Source organism: Procambarus clarkii, chromosome 47 (genome assembly GCF_040958095.1).
Source record: "Procambarus clarkii isolate CNS0578487 chromosome 47, FALCON_Pclarkii_2.0, whole genome shotgun sequence".
Classification (NCBI taxonomy): Eukaryota; Metazoa; Arthropoda; class Malacostraca; order Decapoda; family Cambaridae; genus Procambarus; species Procambarus clarkii.
In genome coordinates, this window is record NC_091196.1 from 19,830,190 (window position 1) to 19,849,982 (window position 19,793).

The window sequence follows — 19,793 nt, forward strand, 5'->3', positions numbered from 1 at the left end:
AACAACATAACTTTACACAATATTGCAAACACAGAACTAAGACAAGTAGTAATACATAACAAGTACTGAAAGATACTCTCCCTTTGATCATCACACATACGTGTACAAAAATTACACCAAAGGCACAAAAATAATATAGATAAGTTAACTAGACATTACAAATCACCAATACAGTGCAACAGAATATTTACAAACAACATAAAAGTACACACAAGGGATCCCAATACTCTAAGGTCGTTACATGCTCCAGAAACTAGGCCCAGCAGCCGTTATAAACAGGAAAATGTACATTCTCAGTTAAAAAATAACAAACATAGTACGGGGCAACAGTAAACACATTACACAACATTGCGCACCATTGAAACTATACATGGGTATAACCCCAACACAAACCACAAATAACAAAATAAATTAAAAAAACACGGCATATCCTGACACCGCCCTGGCCCCCAGGAGCTGTGAGAGAGCCAAGCCCGCGCCCCCCTGACCCAAACACTAAATCCTTTTTGAGCGTCAATTTCATCGCACCGTCGGCGGCGCCACGCTGCTCCATCGACCTACGAGGTCCGACCCCGTGACGGCGAGTCTCTTCGCTTTCGCTTTGATGTCCAAAGGGATTGGAAAGGGTGGGCGAGTCTCAGGGTCCTATCAAAAGATAGTGCCTGGACCACACCGAGGATGCTGCAGGGGGCTTCAGGCCAGAGCCACACCGAGGGAGCGATGCAGCAGGAGGAAGTGTGAGGAGCTGATGGCCAGATGAGTGTAGCCTAGAGCCCTCGCCTCCTCCGCCATCTCCGTATTGTTCACCAGCGATGTGTCCTGGTACAGGACAGCCTGCGGGTCATTAACACCTTAATGGGTTGTTTTATATTAAATTCCAAGCAGTACCACCTGCCAGAGGTGAGCAGTGAAGTACCAATTGTGAGAAATGTGCGATAGACACTAACGGATCACTATATCTGTGTTCTACAAATGAGAAAAATCAGGAGTAACCATAAGAAGGATTCGTACCGGCACACTTAGTACTTTCAAGCCCACGCCTTAGACTGTCCGCCTCATAGCTCGTACTGATGTTCTCAATTATACATCATATTAAAGTTATTTCATTGTGCATTCTACAAGTGTATTCAGAAGTAGGAAGAACGCCGGATCACTAAGTATGTGTTCTGTAAGGGTGCATAAAGGCAGGAAGAACACTTACCTGTGCCCTGAAAGGGTGGCCAAGGTCAGAGTTCGTTTCAAAAAAATCTTGCATCAATTCAAACCCTCCGCCAGTGACGTCAAATATTAACAGATTTATCTGGAAAACAAATAGAATGTTTCTCAGTAACTTAAATTATCTATTTACAATAATATTTGACGTAAGAACAGCTGTTACTTTTATGAGAAAAAGAGAACACTATAAATAGTGACAAAATGATTAACCATAAAAAAATTAAATTCGCTTAATTATGTAAATATTTATTACATAATGTATAAATTTTGTAACCTTCATTATGTAATATAAATCCACAATTTATGGGTATTTGCTCTATGTATGTATGTATGTATGTGTGTGTATATAATATATAATATATGCGAACAAGTTTGAATGGTCCCAAAGCATATATGCTACTAAAAATATTATATATATATATATATATATATATATATATATATATATATATATATATATATATTGTGACAATAATCTCCTTCAAGAGATTGAGCCTGCTCTTCCCTCCACAATTACGTCGATACAACTATATAAAACTACTATGGAAGAAATGTCCAACAACGACAACAACATCTCCAAGGTTTGCCAGAGCGCAAAACGTATGCAGCCAAGAACACCTGCTCAGACTCAAACCGCCAAACTACCTGTCTTGCTGCCGGCTCCTCTGATTGGTCGCCGGTCGGGCTGCAACTGCACTCCACCCCCCCATACTACTTGATGTCTGGGGCCGCCACGACCTCAGTCCTCAGAATATTCCGTGCTTTCACAGTTAACACTTCTCCCTGCTAGACGTAAGCTTTAGCGTACGTATACTGAGAGAGGTGATAGCTTAAAGCCAATATTCCAGCACCTTTCATATACTTGAATATTGCACTTCTTGTTATTTTGTCTTAACGTAAATTTTCATTGTGTCATTTAATTATTCTTATTATTTTGATTGATTGATTTTATTATATGAATTTGTTTGTCCATTTTATTCATGTTTTATTTCTTTAACGTAATTAAAATTCCATTGTTAAAATTTACTTGTGTTTTGTGTGTCTTCTCCTTACCTTACCACAGACGAAGTTCCAGATTTTCTATTTTTTTTAATACTATGTGACGAGGCCATACCCCTAGCTTTGAACAGCCGAACACCAACGCGTTGCCGTCACAATATATATTATATATATATATATATATATATATATATATATATATATATATATATATATATATGTGTGTGTGTGTAAATCATAAATCAGTTAAATCAGTTTTAAATCATACTTAGTTTTATTTAAACATAAGATAATTTGTTTAAGCAAGAAACAAAAAATTGTTTTATACGTAATAAGTGAAAATTAATAAAATTACTTGCATGGATTATCATTCACATGTGGGCTATCGTACACATGTGCACACACATCATAGTCACACATGGATGCACATGCACACACACATCATAGTCACACATGGATGCACATGCACACACCAAACACAGACGCATGACCGTGTAAGCGAACACAGAACATACCAACACAATGCGCACATACACAGCGACGCATGAGTACACAAACGACGCACAAAGTACATGACAATGCACGAGGGCGCACATAAATAAGCAAGCCTCATGACCGCACAAAAATAGTACGGGGCGCGCACCCACTCCTAACGTACCTACCTGCCTGTAGCCGGCAGCAGCCAGGACGGAGAGAAGAGGGAAGCAGGTGGCGTCCCAGGTCTTCCCCAGGTAAAGGTCCTGTCAAGAAAAACATATTCATGTCTCTGAGCCAACAACTACTCTTTATAGTGAAGCAAAACTCAAAGGAATTTCAGTTCTTATAAGGGTAAAATGACGCAACAAAATGTGAAGAGGAAGTGAACAGTTGATGGTGAGCAGTAAGCTTCTGTATTTTATTCATGCTTTCGGATAAACATTGTATTGTATTGTATTATGGTGAGGGAGGGGCGAGAAGGGTATAATACAAACTGTAATACATTAACCCAACCTGTCTTAATTCTAAGCAATCATAGGCCTTATATTTGCAATGTTAAGCCTAGTATAAATTCACTTAATTGCTTACCGTGAAGGATGACAAAGAATTAAAAACCTCACGTATGAAGAGAAATGGAAAAAAACTAGTTTAATTTACATTAAGCTAAAATATTAAGGCAGTACAACAGGACTCATCCTGCATCTATGAGCTTCCCAAGCAAATGTGCTACCTAATGAACCATGATGAGCTCAAAAATTTGAATGGTACCATGCGGTACCACAATCCAAGTTTTACATACTCAGGGTATAATATCCTATGCAACACTTCATCAATAGGGTGGTCTGCAATACGAATGGTATTACACGCCCTCTGGGTCAATCCAGCTAAGGCAAGCTGGACCAATGGTATTGCACGCCCTCTGGGTCAATACAGCTAAGGCAAGCACTTGCAACACCAACAACAAACACTCAACAAACCAATGACATGCGATAAACAAACCAGCAGCAAGAAGTTAATGGGACTGGGAGATAGACAACACTGACCCTGGGAGTAGCGAAGCGGGTGAACATGGTCATACCCCGCTGGTGCATGCCCAGTATGGTGTTTCCCACCTCGGACTCCCTCCGCACCAGCGACTCCTGTGGCAGAAAGAGATAATGCTGCTCGGTAAAGGAATATCTATTTCAGGGGAGTCAACTACTGCTAGATTACAGGGAAACAGTCACTGGATGAGGAGGTTCTTAAATTTTACACTAGCCTCTATTAGGTTAAAAGTTGTAACAGAGCCTTATTTGAGCCTCCATTGTGTTAGAAACTGTGTAGATCATTTATTGTGCCTCTGTTTGTGCTCAAAATGAGCCCAGCTATATTATGATATGATCTTCAAAACTGTAGAACAAATTTATGAACACATCCTCTTAACACGTGCACTCCCAGTGTACTTACATGTGTTGTATCATGATGCTTGGACTTGAAGAAGGTTGTATTGGTTCAGGATGCAAAATATTAGGTTTTACCCAGACCGTCCCTATGTGTTTACAACACTAGCAACGTTAATGGCAGCGCCATCTGTCACCAGGCTACAGCCCAAGCTGGCCATTTCAGAAATCACTGTCAACTTGGTACTTAGGGGAAGGTCAAATGTTTTGTAAGAGAAAACAAAAGAAAATAAGAATTAAAGACACTGCAGAAGGCCTATTGGCCAATATGAGGCAGTTCGTATAAACCCGAAGAGCTTGTGAGTAGTGACCCAGATTTTGGAGAGGCCAGGATCGGTGGATTCCAAAAGAGGTGGAGTTAAACTTAGGCATTCTGTAAGTGATGCTGTGGGGCAAAAGTCAGTATGATGTTGGTGGCACTCGTGCCTAGGGAGATGTTTGATCATAAGACACGATTAGGGAATCGTTGTGAAATTTTGCTGGTGCAAGTCTTTCCTGTTATTTTCTTTATAACTGTTTATTATCCTGATATTAATGAGAGAGAGTATATTAGTTACAGGATGTGTTGAGACCAATTTAAGTGTCTTAAAAAAACTTATTTTTGTGATCTGTAAGACCTCTCCCCTGTTCCATTCCACCATTTGGATCACGTGTCTGTTAATGTTATATATGCCTAATTCATCAGTAAATTAAACATAATAATATTAAATGCACAAAACCTCAAGTTATTCACACAAGACTTTTAAGTCAGTCATACAGATTTTAGTCTCCAAAGTCGACAAAGGAAAACAGCCATAAACAGGGCTGTCTCTTTTTTCAGACAGCCGATAACTGATCCGTCTCCTCTTCAGAGAGCTGCAGTCTATCTCTGTCCCCAGTCCAAGTCGGAGTCGGAGTGTAATTGTCCCTCCCAGCCGTCTAGAGAGTGGCCTATACATTGTTTTCAAATATAGTCTTTATGTACACTTTGATGACCTACAGAGGTCAAGAGGATTAGCGGGGTACCAGCAGTGCAGGTTAGCTTACCTGTTTAACTCTGAGTCCGGTAGTGACGCAGACGGGGAGGGTCCTGGAGGTCCTGGGAGAGGTTCTGAGGTGGAGGTAGTTGTGTGGGTCGGCCTCGACGAGGAGTCCTCTCCAGCCTCGAGCGGCCTCCAGCCACCAACTGTTACTCAGCCACAGCCCGTCCTGGGCGCCGACCTCCACGAACACTCCGCCCTCCTTCACACATTCGTAATACATCTCATTATTTACAACATTTCATTACCCAACTTAACAATACCAAACACCTGACTATCATACATAGTACTGGTCAAACTCAATATTCAGCCCAATAGGTCAACAACATAGCCTGTAAATGCAGCCTTGCAGTCAAGATAAACACTAACACTAAAGTTACAGTCATAGGATCAAACTTAATTATATAGGCTTAAATGTCATTATGGTTAACTTTTAAATATAACTTTAAACAGCTTCGAGGAGGAGCGCGGCCACCATCCTCTAGTCTCGAGGACCTGAAATACCTTTTTAAATCGCATTTTAATATCCTACCGTTTCAAAACTTAATAACTGATGTTCATTTAAATGGACTTTGATTTATTTTCTGGTCTTGGTAATAGTTTTGTCGCTCAGAGCTGTCCACCTAATTTGTAAGCAGCCTTTCTCAGGCAGTGACCAAAACTGTGTTCACTATTCCAGCATAGAACGCACATATAAACTGAAAAGCGAGAGTCGACTTTATCTGAAGGAAACTCGAAGAATCTCCCAATGAGGTCCACTATTTTGCTGGCTTTCATTGCGACTTTAGTGACTTGGCTTTAGATCACTGACACCTAGCATTGCCAAATCTCTTCATTCCTTATCAGTAACTCGGTATTGCTTATCCAATATATACTGCATTACTTTCTATTTTTCCAATATCTCACTACTTTACATTTATCTGTATTAAAACTCATTTGTGGTTCGTCACACCAATTAACTAAAGTGTTAAATTTGGTTTAAATATATTTCGTTCTATTGCTGATGCAACTTTACTATCTGGTTTAACGTTCAAGAAATTTTTATATGGCATAGCCTACGTTATTATTTATGTAATTTATATAAATCAGTGGCAAAATAGATCCCAGGAGAACTCGAGAGGTGTGTGGAACTGTGGTAAAAGTCATCCACCCTGCATCCTATCATTCATTTTGTGTTCTTGTGATTCTGAAGGCTTAAATAAGCATCACTGCTGCTTGTGGCACATTCTCTCTATACACAAGCTTCTATTTTGTACAATACAGGGATGGTAAGCTCGCAGTCTCAGCAATATAACTGTTTAGTCCTATCGTGATATCTGAAGCAGAATCATAATGATTCTGCTTCCTACCTGGTGCCTTAAACTCGCATTGTATCTTGTGCTACCCACTCTCCCAATATGTGTGCCTAAGCCATTCAACTTCATTGTAATCACTGCTATCATCTTATATCATGGTTGTTATATTGAACGCATATTTTACTACATCATATCTAGAAACAATTCTATGCTTCAACGTACCTCTTGATAATCCTCAAATTTTTTTACAATGTACCTACTAATCTTCGTCGAATTTTCGTAAAATGTACCTGTTAACATTTCTCAATTTTGCTAGAAATTACCTACTTAAAAATATCTGTTAGATTAAGGACCTGCCCGAAACGTTATGCGTGTTAGTGGCTTTACAAGAAAGTAAAACACCAATGCTATGTATCCTCATAAACCCAATGTACATGTACGTTCCTAAACATAAACACTGCGACTACACACTTAGGGTCGTATTTTTAGACATAAAGGGGGCCGTGAATGAAATAAGCATGTAATAAATATAATAGAATCACCAACGAGATGTATCTAATTACCGCTGTTCCAAATACATCCCTGATGACTTTCTCGGTGACACTGTAGGAGGTGACGTTGTGCCAGGGAGGATGGTGAGGATCGAGGTGCCCCTGGAAGACCTCTTGAAGAGGATTTCCAGGGTTTAGGCGCCCCTGGAAAGTCCGGGGAGGAGGAGTCCCACGGTCAAGGAGCCCCTGGGAAGCACCCGGAGGAGAATCTATGAGCCGGCGCAGGTGGTGCACCAGCCGGCCGTCGGTCGCCCTCAGGATGGGGTACCGCAGGTTCAGTCTCCAGCACGCCTCTGAGCCACACAAGAGTACGATAGTAGGATCATTAAGCGTGTTAGCCTGTTTTGTATGATACAGTTGAATACAAAAAAAATCATACCATTGTGTTAAATATATAAACACAAAATATCAAACGAAACAATGGATGTAAATTGGATAAATTTAGATTAAGAAGACTAGTGTAAATACTGAGATGGATGTAGGATTATTGATTTGTGAAGCTGATTACTGGGCAATAAAATAGATGCGGGATGGCTTGATTAAGTGGGTTTAGTCAATCCTTCTTCCCAAAATTAGTCTTAGCGATTACAAAACATGGACTGTTGCACCCCTAACAAAAACCGGTTTGTACTATTTGGTTCATTAGTTGGTTTTGTACCATTATTTGCTTCCGATAGCCCCAAGGGGTTTGGATACCCCTCGGTTAAGAACCCTTGCTCTAGACCCTAGATCAGAGATGCTCATCTGTGGGGGGGGGGGAATATTTTCCCAAAAGGGGGATTTTAGGGTTTCAGTGGAGAGGATTAGGGTCACAAACTCAAACTATTGGAATATTGATCTTTCTACAAACTACAATTTTACAGATTATACATAATATACAGAACATCACACTTTATTGTATGTCAGATTAAATTAAAAATAAAGATACACATTTTAAATAGTATATGCATATTATTTGGAATGCAACTTTTGAGTCAGACAATCTTGGAAAGGGAGAATGACATTCTGACATATAGCGAAAAGGGGGCATGGGGAAAAAAAAGAAAGAAAAAAGGGTGAGAACCAATGCTCAAATGTTAAAAATTATCGCTAGATACTAACTTTTCACGCAGCGTCTGTACCTCTCCAGGACCTGAATACTGGCCGAGTTCTTCTGTAGAGGCTGCTGGTAGAGGTGGCCCAGCTCCTGCCGCCACAGGTACACGTGGGCCACAGTCAGTAGTGCTGTCCACACCCACAGGCTAGTGCGAGAGCCAGTCCTCCGCCACCACTGCCGACAAACACTTGAATGACATAAAACCCGACACAATTATTCTGTTATGGTACTTTTTAATCCCGCTTTCGAGCACACTAATAAACATGCAATTAAAGTTGTCATTGGCATAGTAAGCCGGCTCCACAAGTTGTCACCTGCCTCACCCTACAAGTGGTCACCTGCCTCACCCCACAAGTTGTCACTTGCCTCCACAAGTTGTCACCCGCCTCACCCTACAAGTTGTCTGCCTCACCCTACAAGTGGTCACCTTCCTCACTCCACAAGTTGTCACTTGCCTCCACAAGTTGTCACCCGCCTCACCCTACAAGTTGTCTGCCTCACCCTACAAGTGGTCACCTTCCTCACTCCACAAGTTGTCACTTGCCTCCACAAGTTGTCACCCGCCTCACCCTACAAGTTGTCACCCGCCTCACCCTACAAGTTATCACCCGCCTCACCCTACAAGTTGTCACCCGCCTCACCCTACAAGTTGTCACCCGCCTCACCCTACAAGTTGTCTGCCTCACCCTACAAGTGGTCACCTTCCTCACTCCACAAGTTGTCACTTGCCTCCACAAGTTGTCACCCGCCTCACCCTACAAATTATCACCCGCCTCACCCTACAAGTTGTCACCCGCCTCACCCTACAAGTTGTCACCCGCCTCACCCTACAAGTTGTCACCCGCCTCACCCCACAAGTTGTCACCTGCATCACTCCACAAGTTCTCAACTGGCAAATCATGGTTGATGCGCACACCACTTGACAAATCAAGTTAAGCACCATTGAGAATGACCAGCACTGGCTGGGTGCTCACGGGAACGACCCTGACAGGCTTCGTGCCCGAGAATGGTACACCTATATACATCACCTTCTTCATGTTCTATGGGCCCTGGCGCATGTTCAGCTCAACAAATCCATTATATCTGACTATCTCCCAGCGCACTTTAACATGAATTTGATTGTCATTTCATTTCTAACGAGCACTTGATATCATTTCAGCTCTATCAAGCACTTGATACCAATTTAGTGCTAACAAGCGCCAGGTTCAACAAGTCTTCCTCCAGTTGATAGGACAGACTGTTTCCAGCCACGTTTTACCTTGTGTTTACGTCTGGTTTTCCTGCTGCTGCGTCACTGCTGTGTTGTGGCGGGAGATTTGTTGGCCAAATGCTTTCACCAGATATGGCAGATGTTGTCTTTCTCTAGCTAGGGGTGGGGTTGTCAGTACCTAGCTAGAGGTGGGGTTGTCAGTAACTAGCTAAAGGTGGAATTGTCTGTCTCCAGCAAGGGGTGGAGACAGACAATTCCAATTTTTTTTTTTATTTTTTTTTAAATCCTGTTATAGTCTCATAAGTTATCTAAAATCAGGGGAAAATTATGTTTAAGGTTTTTATAGATATGTAGTGTACGGAATGCACAATAAAGGTGTAATTTAGATTAAATACACCGTCAATTGCTTTTCAAAAATCCTTTCTAGTTAAGACGAGGCTATATCATATGGTTACCAACTCAGTTACTGACAAGACTCGATAATGCTTAGCCTAACTGACTGAGCATGAGGCTCTCACCATCTGCAGTGCCAGATCACAATGAATTAATCAGGTAATCAGCTATAAAAAGATAAAGCATGATTACCTTTATCATAACATCAGGGACTAGGCTACTCGACATCGCCTCCCTCTCAATCCACCTCTTCTCTCTGTCATGTTCTGATGTTATCTCGCTTTTGTTGAATCTCCTCGTCAGTAATACAGCTTATAACCCCAGTCGTTCATAAGGTTGGTCAATTTGTTTTATTGTTGTAGATTACTGTCCACCGGAGACATTATGTATATAATACTAATCACGTCATATATACCTTTTCGTCTAATTTTCATTGACAAATTTATAATAATAATAATAATAATAATACAAAAATAATAATATTATTATTATTATAAAACTATACAAGGATTTAGATTACAGTATAATTATTTAGTATGTACAGCGTTTGTATATACTGTATTATAAAAATATAATTAAGTGCAGTGTTTCGGCCATAACTTGAAAAAAAAAGTGTTAACTGAGCTCAATTTTTTTGGAGTAATATTTAAGAATGCTATGTGAACAGCAAGTTAATGTATATGAATGGGTAAATACTGTACAATTTTCTAACGTGATAACGATGAAAGACAGACATAAAATAATAATTTCAAAAAAAGATAAACATAAATTTATATTAATATATATTCTGTAGCTTTAATATAAATTCTGTAGCTTTAGAGATAACTATATAATAATTGTAGAGATATAGTATTTAATTTTCACAATAACGGCAAATACAAATGTCTCATTTAAGATGAAGAAATGTATGATAATTATGCAACAAGATGCTAATAATGCTAAAATAATAATAATGCTAATGCATTAATAACGTTAATGCTAAAATCATTAAAATTTATACCCGCTTCAAGTTAAATGTATTTGAACCAGTTCAAGGATGTCGCGATCCAGAGAGGAAATGCTTGCTATATCTTGGGCATGTACCTGACCTCTGAAGAGCTAGCTTTATGAGGTCTTCGAACACTGATTTCTATATGTCTGTTTTCTATAAACTGTAACAGAGTGTAATAAAATAAATGAAATAAATAAATCATATTGTATAAAATAATACAAAGTAGAGGTGTTAGGAGTAGAAATTACAGTACTCAAGTGTTCAGGGAGAATCCACAAGGTCTTCTCTGAATACCCTTTATTCTCTTCTCGGAGGCTATGGGTCTCTTCCACCCTTACCAGAGGTGGAACCCCCTTACAGTTGAATAACTACCCTTTTTCCTTAAGCTAAAGTCAAAGAATCACTTAATTGTTCCTAGGGTTTGGTTAGCATTTTTTACTGCAGCTCCCACTTACTGTGCACCTTCCAGTGAAAATGCAATTATCAGGAGAAAATGCTAAGTCATTACTACTATATAACACTTTAAGAGGGATTAGGATAAGGATTTGGGAAGGGACGGATAAAAGGAATGGTGCCCAACCACTTGGCCGGTCGGGGATTGAACGCTGACTTGCACGAAATAAGACGCTGTACCATCCAGCCCAAGTAGTGGGGTAGAAATAGCCTAAGCTACTCTATCCCTTTGAGATGTATTTTTCTTGTCTCGATAAGCATACTTGAACTTGAACTTAAAACAGCCAAGTAGATTCTGACTCAGTCCTTTTCTTCCTCAATTTGTCTTTGATAATTACTTACTTCTTCCTCAATCTGCTGCAAGACAATGTTGTTAATTTGACAGTTGTGTCGTGAATTGTTATGCCCTTTATGCAAGATATATGTTGGCCAACTGTTTGCAACCCACACACGGGAGACATCTCCCGTCACGCAGGGTGCAGTCGCACCTCCACAGATCTCCAGTATCAGCTCTTGATACTGGTAATGGCTCAAAAGGGCTACTACTTACGGGCTATTCATGCCCGTGCCACCTTTTGGGGTGGCTTAATCTTCATCAATCGCAACCCACAACAGTTGCTCAACTCCCGGGAACACATTACTACTAGTTCAACAGGTAGAAGGAAACCGTATATGTACCACAAAATGCTTCTGTCCTGCCGCGGGAATGTAACCCAGGATCATTCGGTTGTAACCTTAGTTGTGGTGACCACTGCACCACATGCGAGATCTTAGCATTTGGCAACAATTAATGCAAGTTATTCAGGATTAAATACTGATACATTTCTCGAACATTAGTGACAAGAGGTCATGTCATCACCCAGATATGATATTGCACATATTGCAAGCCTAGTCCTCAACAATAGCCACTAAATATAACTATAAATAAATATAAATAAATAAATGTTTATTCAAGTAAGGTACATACATACAAGAGATTTTACAAAAATTGATAGATTTATAGATAGAGCTAGTACATACAATGCCTAAAACCACTATTACGCAAAGCGTTTCGGGCAATTCAAGTCCATTTATATAAAAACAATTATTTATGCCACATAAGCCAGAAGTTTTCTAAAGATTATTGACGTCAAGATGCGACAGCAAGCATCATTAAACGTCAACACGACCAAGCTATAGTGTGGAGGGGAGGGACATGTTTATGGTGTAAAGAACCCGTCTGTACACATCACAGTACTAAAGTATGGAGGAGTACGAACCTCTTCTCGACTCTGGAATAGGTGAGTATTCGAGAACAAGAGAAAACTAATTAGTTCAACTATTACAAGGTATAGTTTCCGTGAGGTGCTTAAGTCTTTATACGCAGAGCTTATGTAGAAATTGAAATAAGTTTATTGAGGTAAAATACACACAAAGGGATGAGGTAGCTCAAGCTATTCTCACCCCGTTCAGTACAGCTTGTTAATACATACATATAAACACATCACAAACAATAAACATATTACCAAACTTTCTGAGAGATAAGCATATACATTTCCTAAGCTTATGTAGAGGTCATTTTTCTCGTCTCGATAACTGCACAAGCGGTGGTGTAGGGTAACGCCTTCCTGTGGTCGCCAAGGTTGGGACTGAGGTACCTTTTTTGAGAAGTAGACTCGGTATAAACTCATATGATAAGAATAAATAGATAATGTTGATGAATGCGTCGAGTGATCGCTTCTGATCGTGTTACTGAGTTTACGTTTTCTGTTGATGTTAATCAGGGTAGTCTTAGTTTAATGTGTTTGTGCTTAAAAGAATTGCCCAATTTTATGATTTTTGTTGTTTGAATCATAGATATAATAATGATAATGTTTTTTCATATAACCCCATAGCAGTGTTAAGGCTTGTTTGCAAAATATATATATTTAAGGTATGTTAACATAGTTAAGAAAGTCTAGTAAATATAATAATTTTTTACATTTAATACTTTAGTGCTAAAGAATGTAGACTATTTTATTTTAGTTTTTATATACTGTAGCTTTTTATGGTAAACCTTATAATATATTAAATATAAATGTATAAATAATGTATTAAACTATAAATATTATATTATTTCTTCTCACTCATTGACACATCCCATGCAAATGAGATCCCCGAATCCCAAAATAATGTAGCTTACTACTTCTCTGGCAGCTATCCTGAGTCTTCACCTATTCCAACAAACTTGTCAGATGTTAATGACACAATTCTCTCACCTAAAACTAAATCAAGTAACCTTTCTGAGATACCATTCCATAATTTATAAAAATTCTGTACTTCAAGGTTTTTAGCTCCCCACCAAACCAAAGCATTTTTAGCAAACCATAGCTCCCTACCATAGTATTTTTTTACAACTAATCACTTGAGCTCTAAACCTTCCCAGATATTCTTAAGAAGGCCAGAGTGATAACTAAAGTCACTTTTGAGACCCTTCTGGAATTTGGGGTTCTGAAGCTTAAACTTTATTAATTTCAAAAGTAGATCTGTCCTTAATTATGAGACCCTATTCCATAAGTACATGGCCCTTCTTGCATGATAATACAGTGATGAGTTACAGCCCCGCTCCTGTGCCAGGTAAGTCCACTACGGGCTCACCACAGCTCGTGCTACTTGGAACTTTTTGTTCCGAGTAGCTGAATCTTAAACAAAAACAACAGGTAGTACAGTGATAGAATAGCTAGTGCATATTTCACCTTGTCTAAGATCTATTATATATAATATACTGTATATGTAATAAAATACAGTAGTATACAGCCACATTTCCTTTTACCAGAAATCTCTGTTCACCTAGGAGTAAATAGATTGCCACTTCTTGTCTGAAATGCTATGCGTATTAGTGGCTTTAGGCATACAGTAATATATACTAGCTCTTTATCTAGAAATCCAACATTCTGTTTGTAACTCATTTTGTATTTTGTATGTATGTACTTTTACCTGAATAAAAATGATTACTATTGTTATTATAGATATTTGGGAGTTAGACAACTGTTGTGGTTTGTATCTGGAGAAAGGTCAGCCGTGGGCTTAGGGGGACCTTGAGAAGGTTAACAAGCTTCCTGTCCCTAATAATGGAAACCAAAAATTAATAATTTTTATTTTATTTATGTGGAGTGGCATCATTCTTGTGTTCCTCCTGATGTCAAAACTTGGCTGTCACTGCGCCACAATGTATTACAGTATAGCTTGACCTCATATCACAGTGCAAACATCTGCATGAGCCCCACCTCTTGAGATTGCTCCTCCACACTTTGTATTGTACATCATATGTTAAGTTTTTACCTGAATTTACCTGAGGGCCAACATCTTTCTAGTGGTCTCAACAAGGACAGGAGCTGCTGGCTTGCCAAAAGTCCTCTACCTCTAGCCAATTCCTAATGCTTGATTTATAGGTCACCACATATGTACCTTAATCATGTTTGAGCCTCTACTTTTTTGTAGTTTTATTATGAGCTAAAATAGAATGTATGTCCAGTGCCTGGGCTGTGCTTTTTAGCCATTAATCAACAGTGTGTTGTGTTTATTCCTAGCCATAAAGGGCTTCATTGTACATGCTGTACTGTAATCATGCCACAACAAATGTAATAATAAAGTAATTTATTAAATTCATAACTCTTAATTAAACTTTTCTTTACTACTTATTAAAGCTTTTATTTTTTATTATACAGAGAGTGCCATGGGTGAAGACTCGGGCAAAGATGCAAGTACGAATCTCCCATTGGCGATTTATCTGTTGGCAGCTTTCAGTGCCCTAGGTGGTTTCCTCTTTGGCTATGACACTGGTGTTGTGTCAGGTGCTATGATCCTCATTAGGTAAGTGAGTGTGTAATGTCTGGGTTACTCATATTTAAAAATAAGTCCAATTTGACATTTGTTGAGTCAAAAAATTGGTGTGAATTTTTTTTCCTCTTGATAATGCCAAATGTGTTAAAAATAGGTAAGTAAATAACATTAGTAATATCAACAGGTGGACATGAAGACATACTTAACAAACATTAAAAGATAATATTCATATGAAAATAAGTCACAGAACAATGAAGCTCCATATTACTGGATGAAAGATATGCTTCCTAAATAGCTGTGTCACCTGGCACCTTTAGTTAAGGCTGTAAACATAAACACATCAGTCATGGAAAGAAGCAACACAAACATGTAGCTTGTGGTTCCATGTGGACACAAATGTGTTAAATATCAAATATCATAATGGGCCACCAACATGTTATCTGAATGGAGTCCGATTGCTCAGACTCTCATGAAAGCCAGATACTTCAAAAATCAACCCAGAACTGAGTCAACTCTCATACCAGGAATGATTGAGGGCCAGAGGACTAACAACACTGTAAACCACACATGACAGGGCAGATCTCACTGAGACCTTTAAAATACTGAACAAGTTATAGGATATATATCCAGATAATTTTTGTGAAAGGTCAGATGTAATGCATACAGAGGAAACATTAAATCTCAACAAGAGAAAAATAGATACATTATCGCCCATAAGGTCATATACCCATGGAACCATTTACCTGTAAATTCCAAGACATTGCTTCAGTTCAAAATTCAGTTAGAAAAGATCCTCAGGAACAATGGGTAGGGACCTTTGACAAGCTACTAGCTTTCAGTCCTGTCAAGGCCACTAGAAAGATAGTGGCCCCTCAGATAAATACTGCTGTTAATTCACTAAATTTATGTGTGAGAGGTAAATTTGGAATTCACCTACATTGTGGAGATAAAAGGCAAATGTCCACCTGTAATGACAGGCTTCTATGATGAGCTTAAGAGATGTAGGGATCCATATTTCTGAGGGTCAGCAGGGAGCGCACACACTGGTACCAGAACTGGCAATGAATGAGTGAAAGAATCTTTTTAAGTTACACAGTTAAAGGAGCCCTAGGAAGTACACGATGCAAATAAAATTTATCATGGAGTGCAGTCTCTCAGGATCCTGGTAGAATAAATGACACTTCTGAGGTCAGATTAAGCCCTTTGGGGCCCCTTGTAACCCTTTGGTTCTAATGCTCACAGGATGAGTATGCAATACACAATACAATAGTTGATGTTGGTGGTAACAATAAATTTTCTAAATTAGCTGTAGGTGAGAAGCCTGTATCAAATGTGGCCACTGGCAGGGAGGCAAATGAGTTCTGGCATCCCATAGGTTGAGGAAAAAAGCCCTGAAGTGGAAGGATGTGTTCTTGACATGGAACCCCAGTAAGTCCCTGAACTCTGGGTGAATTGGAACATACCAGGAAGTATTCTGGAGGACCAGCAATACCAGTCCGGACTCGAAAAATATAATCCGCTTTACCATGGACACTGTGATCATTATGAAGGTTGGAGAAGGAATTTGGGTATTTACCCAAGATTGTTGAGGAATATTGTTTTCTTGGTGAAACCTTTCTTCACTTCTCATATATAAAGTCATGCACACCACATTCTTGGCCAACTTCTGAAGGTAAATATGAATGTGGCTGACTTTCTGAGGTCTAAAGAACCCTTATAGGAATTAAACTTGTAGTGTGACCCCTTAAACTACCACCAACCAAGCCCAGGCGTCCTGGGCCAAAGAACTTCAAAATGCCTGAAGACATTCTTCTACCCTATCATCATTGGACCAGCATGAAAAAGTGCATGAAAGGACTGAGAGTGAACTAAGGCTTGTCTACCTATGCATGCAAAGACTGGACCCGGAGGCCTGAGTGGAGGAAACCATTAGAATAGTTCAACAGGCAGGAAGGCAGACCAGCAAAGTATTGTGGGGCACAACTAGGGCACAGTGAGACACACAGAACACTGTTGGCCATCCATTGCATCCTGATCTATCTATTCAGCCAGTGGCTGAATGTCATCTTATGTGCCTATTCGTGAATCCTGTTTATGACACAGTGGTTTCTTTCTTCAGAGAGTAGTCAGGTGTGATAACTCAAAATGCTGCATTTGCACATGTGTATCATGTTATGATATGTCTTGAGCATGTTCATATCATCCTCTTAGGGGGTTGTTCCCAGAAGCATAGAAAGATAGGCACATTTACAAAGGAACTTGAGTGAAACTAGCATTAGATATCCAACAGTCCATGTGGCACAGTCGCAAAGTACTCACCCGGTGCTTCACGAGCACTTTGGCCTGGGTTCGTCTGGCTGGGGAGGATTGACCAGACGCCAATCCTGAACTGTAGCTTCTGCCATCCAGTAGTGAATGAGTACCTGGTTGTTAAACAATTTGGAGGGTTGTATTCCGGGGAAAATTAGGCTTAAGGACTTGCCCAAAACGCTATGCGTGCTAGTGGCTTTACAAGAATGTAGGAACTCTTGTATATATGAATAAAATAAAATAAATATAAAAATAAGACATGATACAACAAAAGTGAAAATAATGGTTCTAGTTGAAGAGTACTGATGATAATTCTGAATGGTTACTGAATAACAGAAATAAAAGTACAGTACATTATTCAAAATTGAAGAGATGTTCTGTTATTAACAGGGAGGAGTTTGAGTTAAACACAATATGGCATGAAGTTATTGTTTCTGCAACTATTGCAGCAGCCTGGCTCTCAGCACTGATTGCTGGGCCTGCTACAGGTGAGAAGAAAATCTTGTACAGTAATTGAAACAGAGCTTATTTTTTGTATGCAGATGTAAGTTCATAGTGGTTAAAAGTTATTGTTTTATTAAATAAAAATAGTTTATATTAAAGCCCAGGAAAAATGTTATTTTGATAATATTAGGTGACCTGTATACATACCTGTATATTAAAAAGGACTAAATCATCATCATTGGTGTTGCAGATTACTTTGGTCGCCGTCCTGTGATTCTGAGTGCCAGTCTGGTGTTTGCGGTAGGTGCAGTGGTCATGGGTGCTGCGCAAGAAAAGATTATGCTTCTGATTGGTCGAATTATTGTTGGCATTGGCATTGGTAAGAAGCTTTGATAAGTCTATTATTTTTTATATATTCTGTACAGGTGGTCAGTATGTGGAATGCACTGGTAGAACAAATTTTTGATGCCTCCTCTATTGCCAAATTTAAGGCAAGATTCAACAAATAATTTGAATGTTAGGAAAATTAGACTAGAACTGAACAGGTACAACAAGGCAAGTAGGTAGGGTATGAAGAGCTAAACCTTATTTTCCTGTAGTCACTGTTAAGTAAGTATGATCAGAAGCCAGAAAAAACACCACACTTTCACCACAGTATCTAAGTTGAACCAACACAGCAGAACTTAAACAAATCCACAAGGTCCGTTGTTCATTTGATGCATCACGCTATTGTGATTTCTTTGTGTAACAGCAGAACTTCCTGTTGACCTGCAGATTACCAGTCTCAGTACTTCCATGGATTTATTTATATTAACTGAGCCTCCAAAATCATGTAAATAAGCCACTCACCTGCCCATTATCATTTATTCATCCTTGGATCAGAATCAGAAGAATAACACTAGTCTCATCTAGTATTGACTTCAGCAGTGGCACCAGCACCATGGATCTGCTTCTCTTGCCCCCCCTCTGAAGAGGCACAGAGAGCAGTGGCACTATGATAAAATTGTCTGTGAATATTAATCATGTCTGCCACCACCTGGGAAGCACCCAGTTAGTCAGCAAAATAAAACAGACCACTGCTGGTTAGAAGGAAGACCGTTGCTTTAAAATTGCTAAAAGTACTCCCCCAACAATGTAAACAAAAAGAGTGAAAATTCATGAAACTAGTGCAAGCTCGTTCACCCCAACCTCCCCCACCTCCTTTGGGGGGGTCGACAGTCTGACTCCATTCGGACTGTCTTCCCGTGGTTCATTATTTCAACTGGAGGGTTCTCTTTGGTTCCTGTCTTTAGGAGCTGAACTCTGTGCAGTTTGTCTTCTGGCTTCTAAGTGCTACATAGTCTCCTCGGCTTGGTGCCTTCTTTTGATACTTACTTTACTTCTGGCTTCTCATCTAAACATACTTATCTAAAACACAAGTACAGACAAACCAAACTAAAAAGCAAATATTGTACACCTTTAACACACATTCAGTATAAAAAAGCAGACATAGAATTAGAGATCAAGTTAGTTTAGTTCAAGCTGAAGCAATATGTCACGAAAACCACAGATCATGACCATTTCATAAAGTTTATGTAATTTCAGTGTAACTGTTTCAGTGTTCAGAGGGATTAATGTGGGTGGCAAGAAATGTATTCATTATTTCATATATACACCAAAGTATTCATTTGCAATGTATTACTCATCTTTCATTATAATGTTGATAAGGTTTTGCTTCAATGTCTGTACCGGTGTACTTGAGTGAATCATCACCAGTAGAGCTGCGTGGACGTATGACCGTCACTAACACTCTTTTCATCACCGGTGGCCAGACTGTTGCAAGCATAATTTGTGGTGCATTCTCAACTGTTACTGAAGGATGGAGGTAAGTTTGTTCACTATAATGGCACTACTAAGTGTTATCATTGTGAATCTGCTTTTATGTCTTACTTGAACAAGCCTCTCATTGAAAGTGAAAGAAATGAAACAGTTTGGTGTGAATGCAAAATTTTTAAACAAAAGGCAAACTGCAGATTTTGACTATCCACAGGAGCTTATCATGACCTCAGTGTGGAGACTGCTTTAGTGAGACTGTATCTACAAGCACTGTCAACAATCAGT

At 39.3% G+C, this 19,793-nt stretch overlaps 2 protein-coding genes across 4 annotated transcripts in view; one reads left to right on the top strand and one right to left on the bottom strand.

The window, feature by feature from the left end:
• On the bottom strand, positions 1-12,842 carry LOC123762955 (uncharacterized). 2 transcript variants are annotated; one of them, XM_045749801.2, is made up of 8 exons: positions 12,644-12,842; positions 8,097-8,265; positions 7,008-7,288; positions 5,157-5,351; positions 3,735-3,830; positions 2,877-2,954; positions 1,202-1,300; positions 1-834 (listed from the first exon to the last, which is right to left on the bottom strand). In XM_045749801.2, the coding sequence occupies exons 1-8, from the start codon at positions 12,806-12,808 to the stop codon at positions 694-696; spliced, it is 1,224 nt and encodes a 407-aa protein (XP_045605757.2). In that variant the 5' UTR covers positions 12,809-12,842; the 3' UTR covers positions 1-693. The 2 variants fall into 2 exon arrangements, with proteins under 2 accessions (XP_045605757.2, XP_069158154.1); XM_069302053.1 differs by lacking the exon at positions 12,644-12,842 and adding an exon at positions 9,120-9,319.
• LOC123762954 (proton myo-inositol cotransporter) overlaps positions 9,901-19,793 on the top strand; it is a 23,757-nt gene continuing 13,864 nt past the window's right edge. The window contains exons 1-5 of one of the 2 annotated variants that reach the window (XM_045749800.2): positions 9,901-10,029; positions 14,825-14,969; positions 17,640-17,737; positions 17,944-18,072; positions 19,401-19,557. In XM_045749800.2, the coding sequence (XP_045605756.1) occupies positions 14,833-14,969; positions 17,640-17,737; positions 17,944-18,072; positions 19,401-19,557 (521 nt within the window). In that variant the 5' untranslated portion in view covers positions 9,901-10,029; positions 14,825-14,832. Of the gene's footprint in view, positions 10,030-12,264; positions 12,419-14,824; positions 14,970-17,639; positions 17,738-17,943; positions 18,073-19,400; positions 19,558-19,793 lie in introns of those variants that run through there. The other variant, XM_045749798.2, reaches the window with a different exon arrangement.

Coding starts and splice junctions, on each gene's coding strand:
- LOC123762955 (XM_045749801.2), bottom strand. CDS start 12,808: ATGAGTTTATACCGAGTCTACTTCTCAAAAAAGGTACCTCAGTCCCAA. Junction 8,266..12,643: donor CTTATCTCTCAGAAAGTTTG/GTAATATGTTTA, acceptor GTTTGTCGGCAG/TGGTGGCGGAGGACTGGCTC. Junction 835..1,201: donor GCCACCCTTTCAGGGCACAG/GTAAGTGTTCTT, acceptor AATGACCCGCAG/GCTGTCCTGTACCAGGACAC.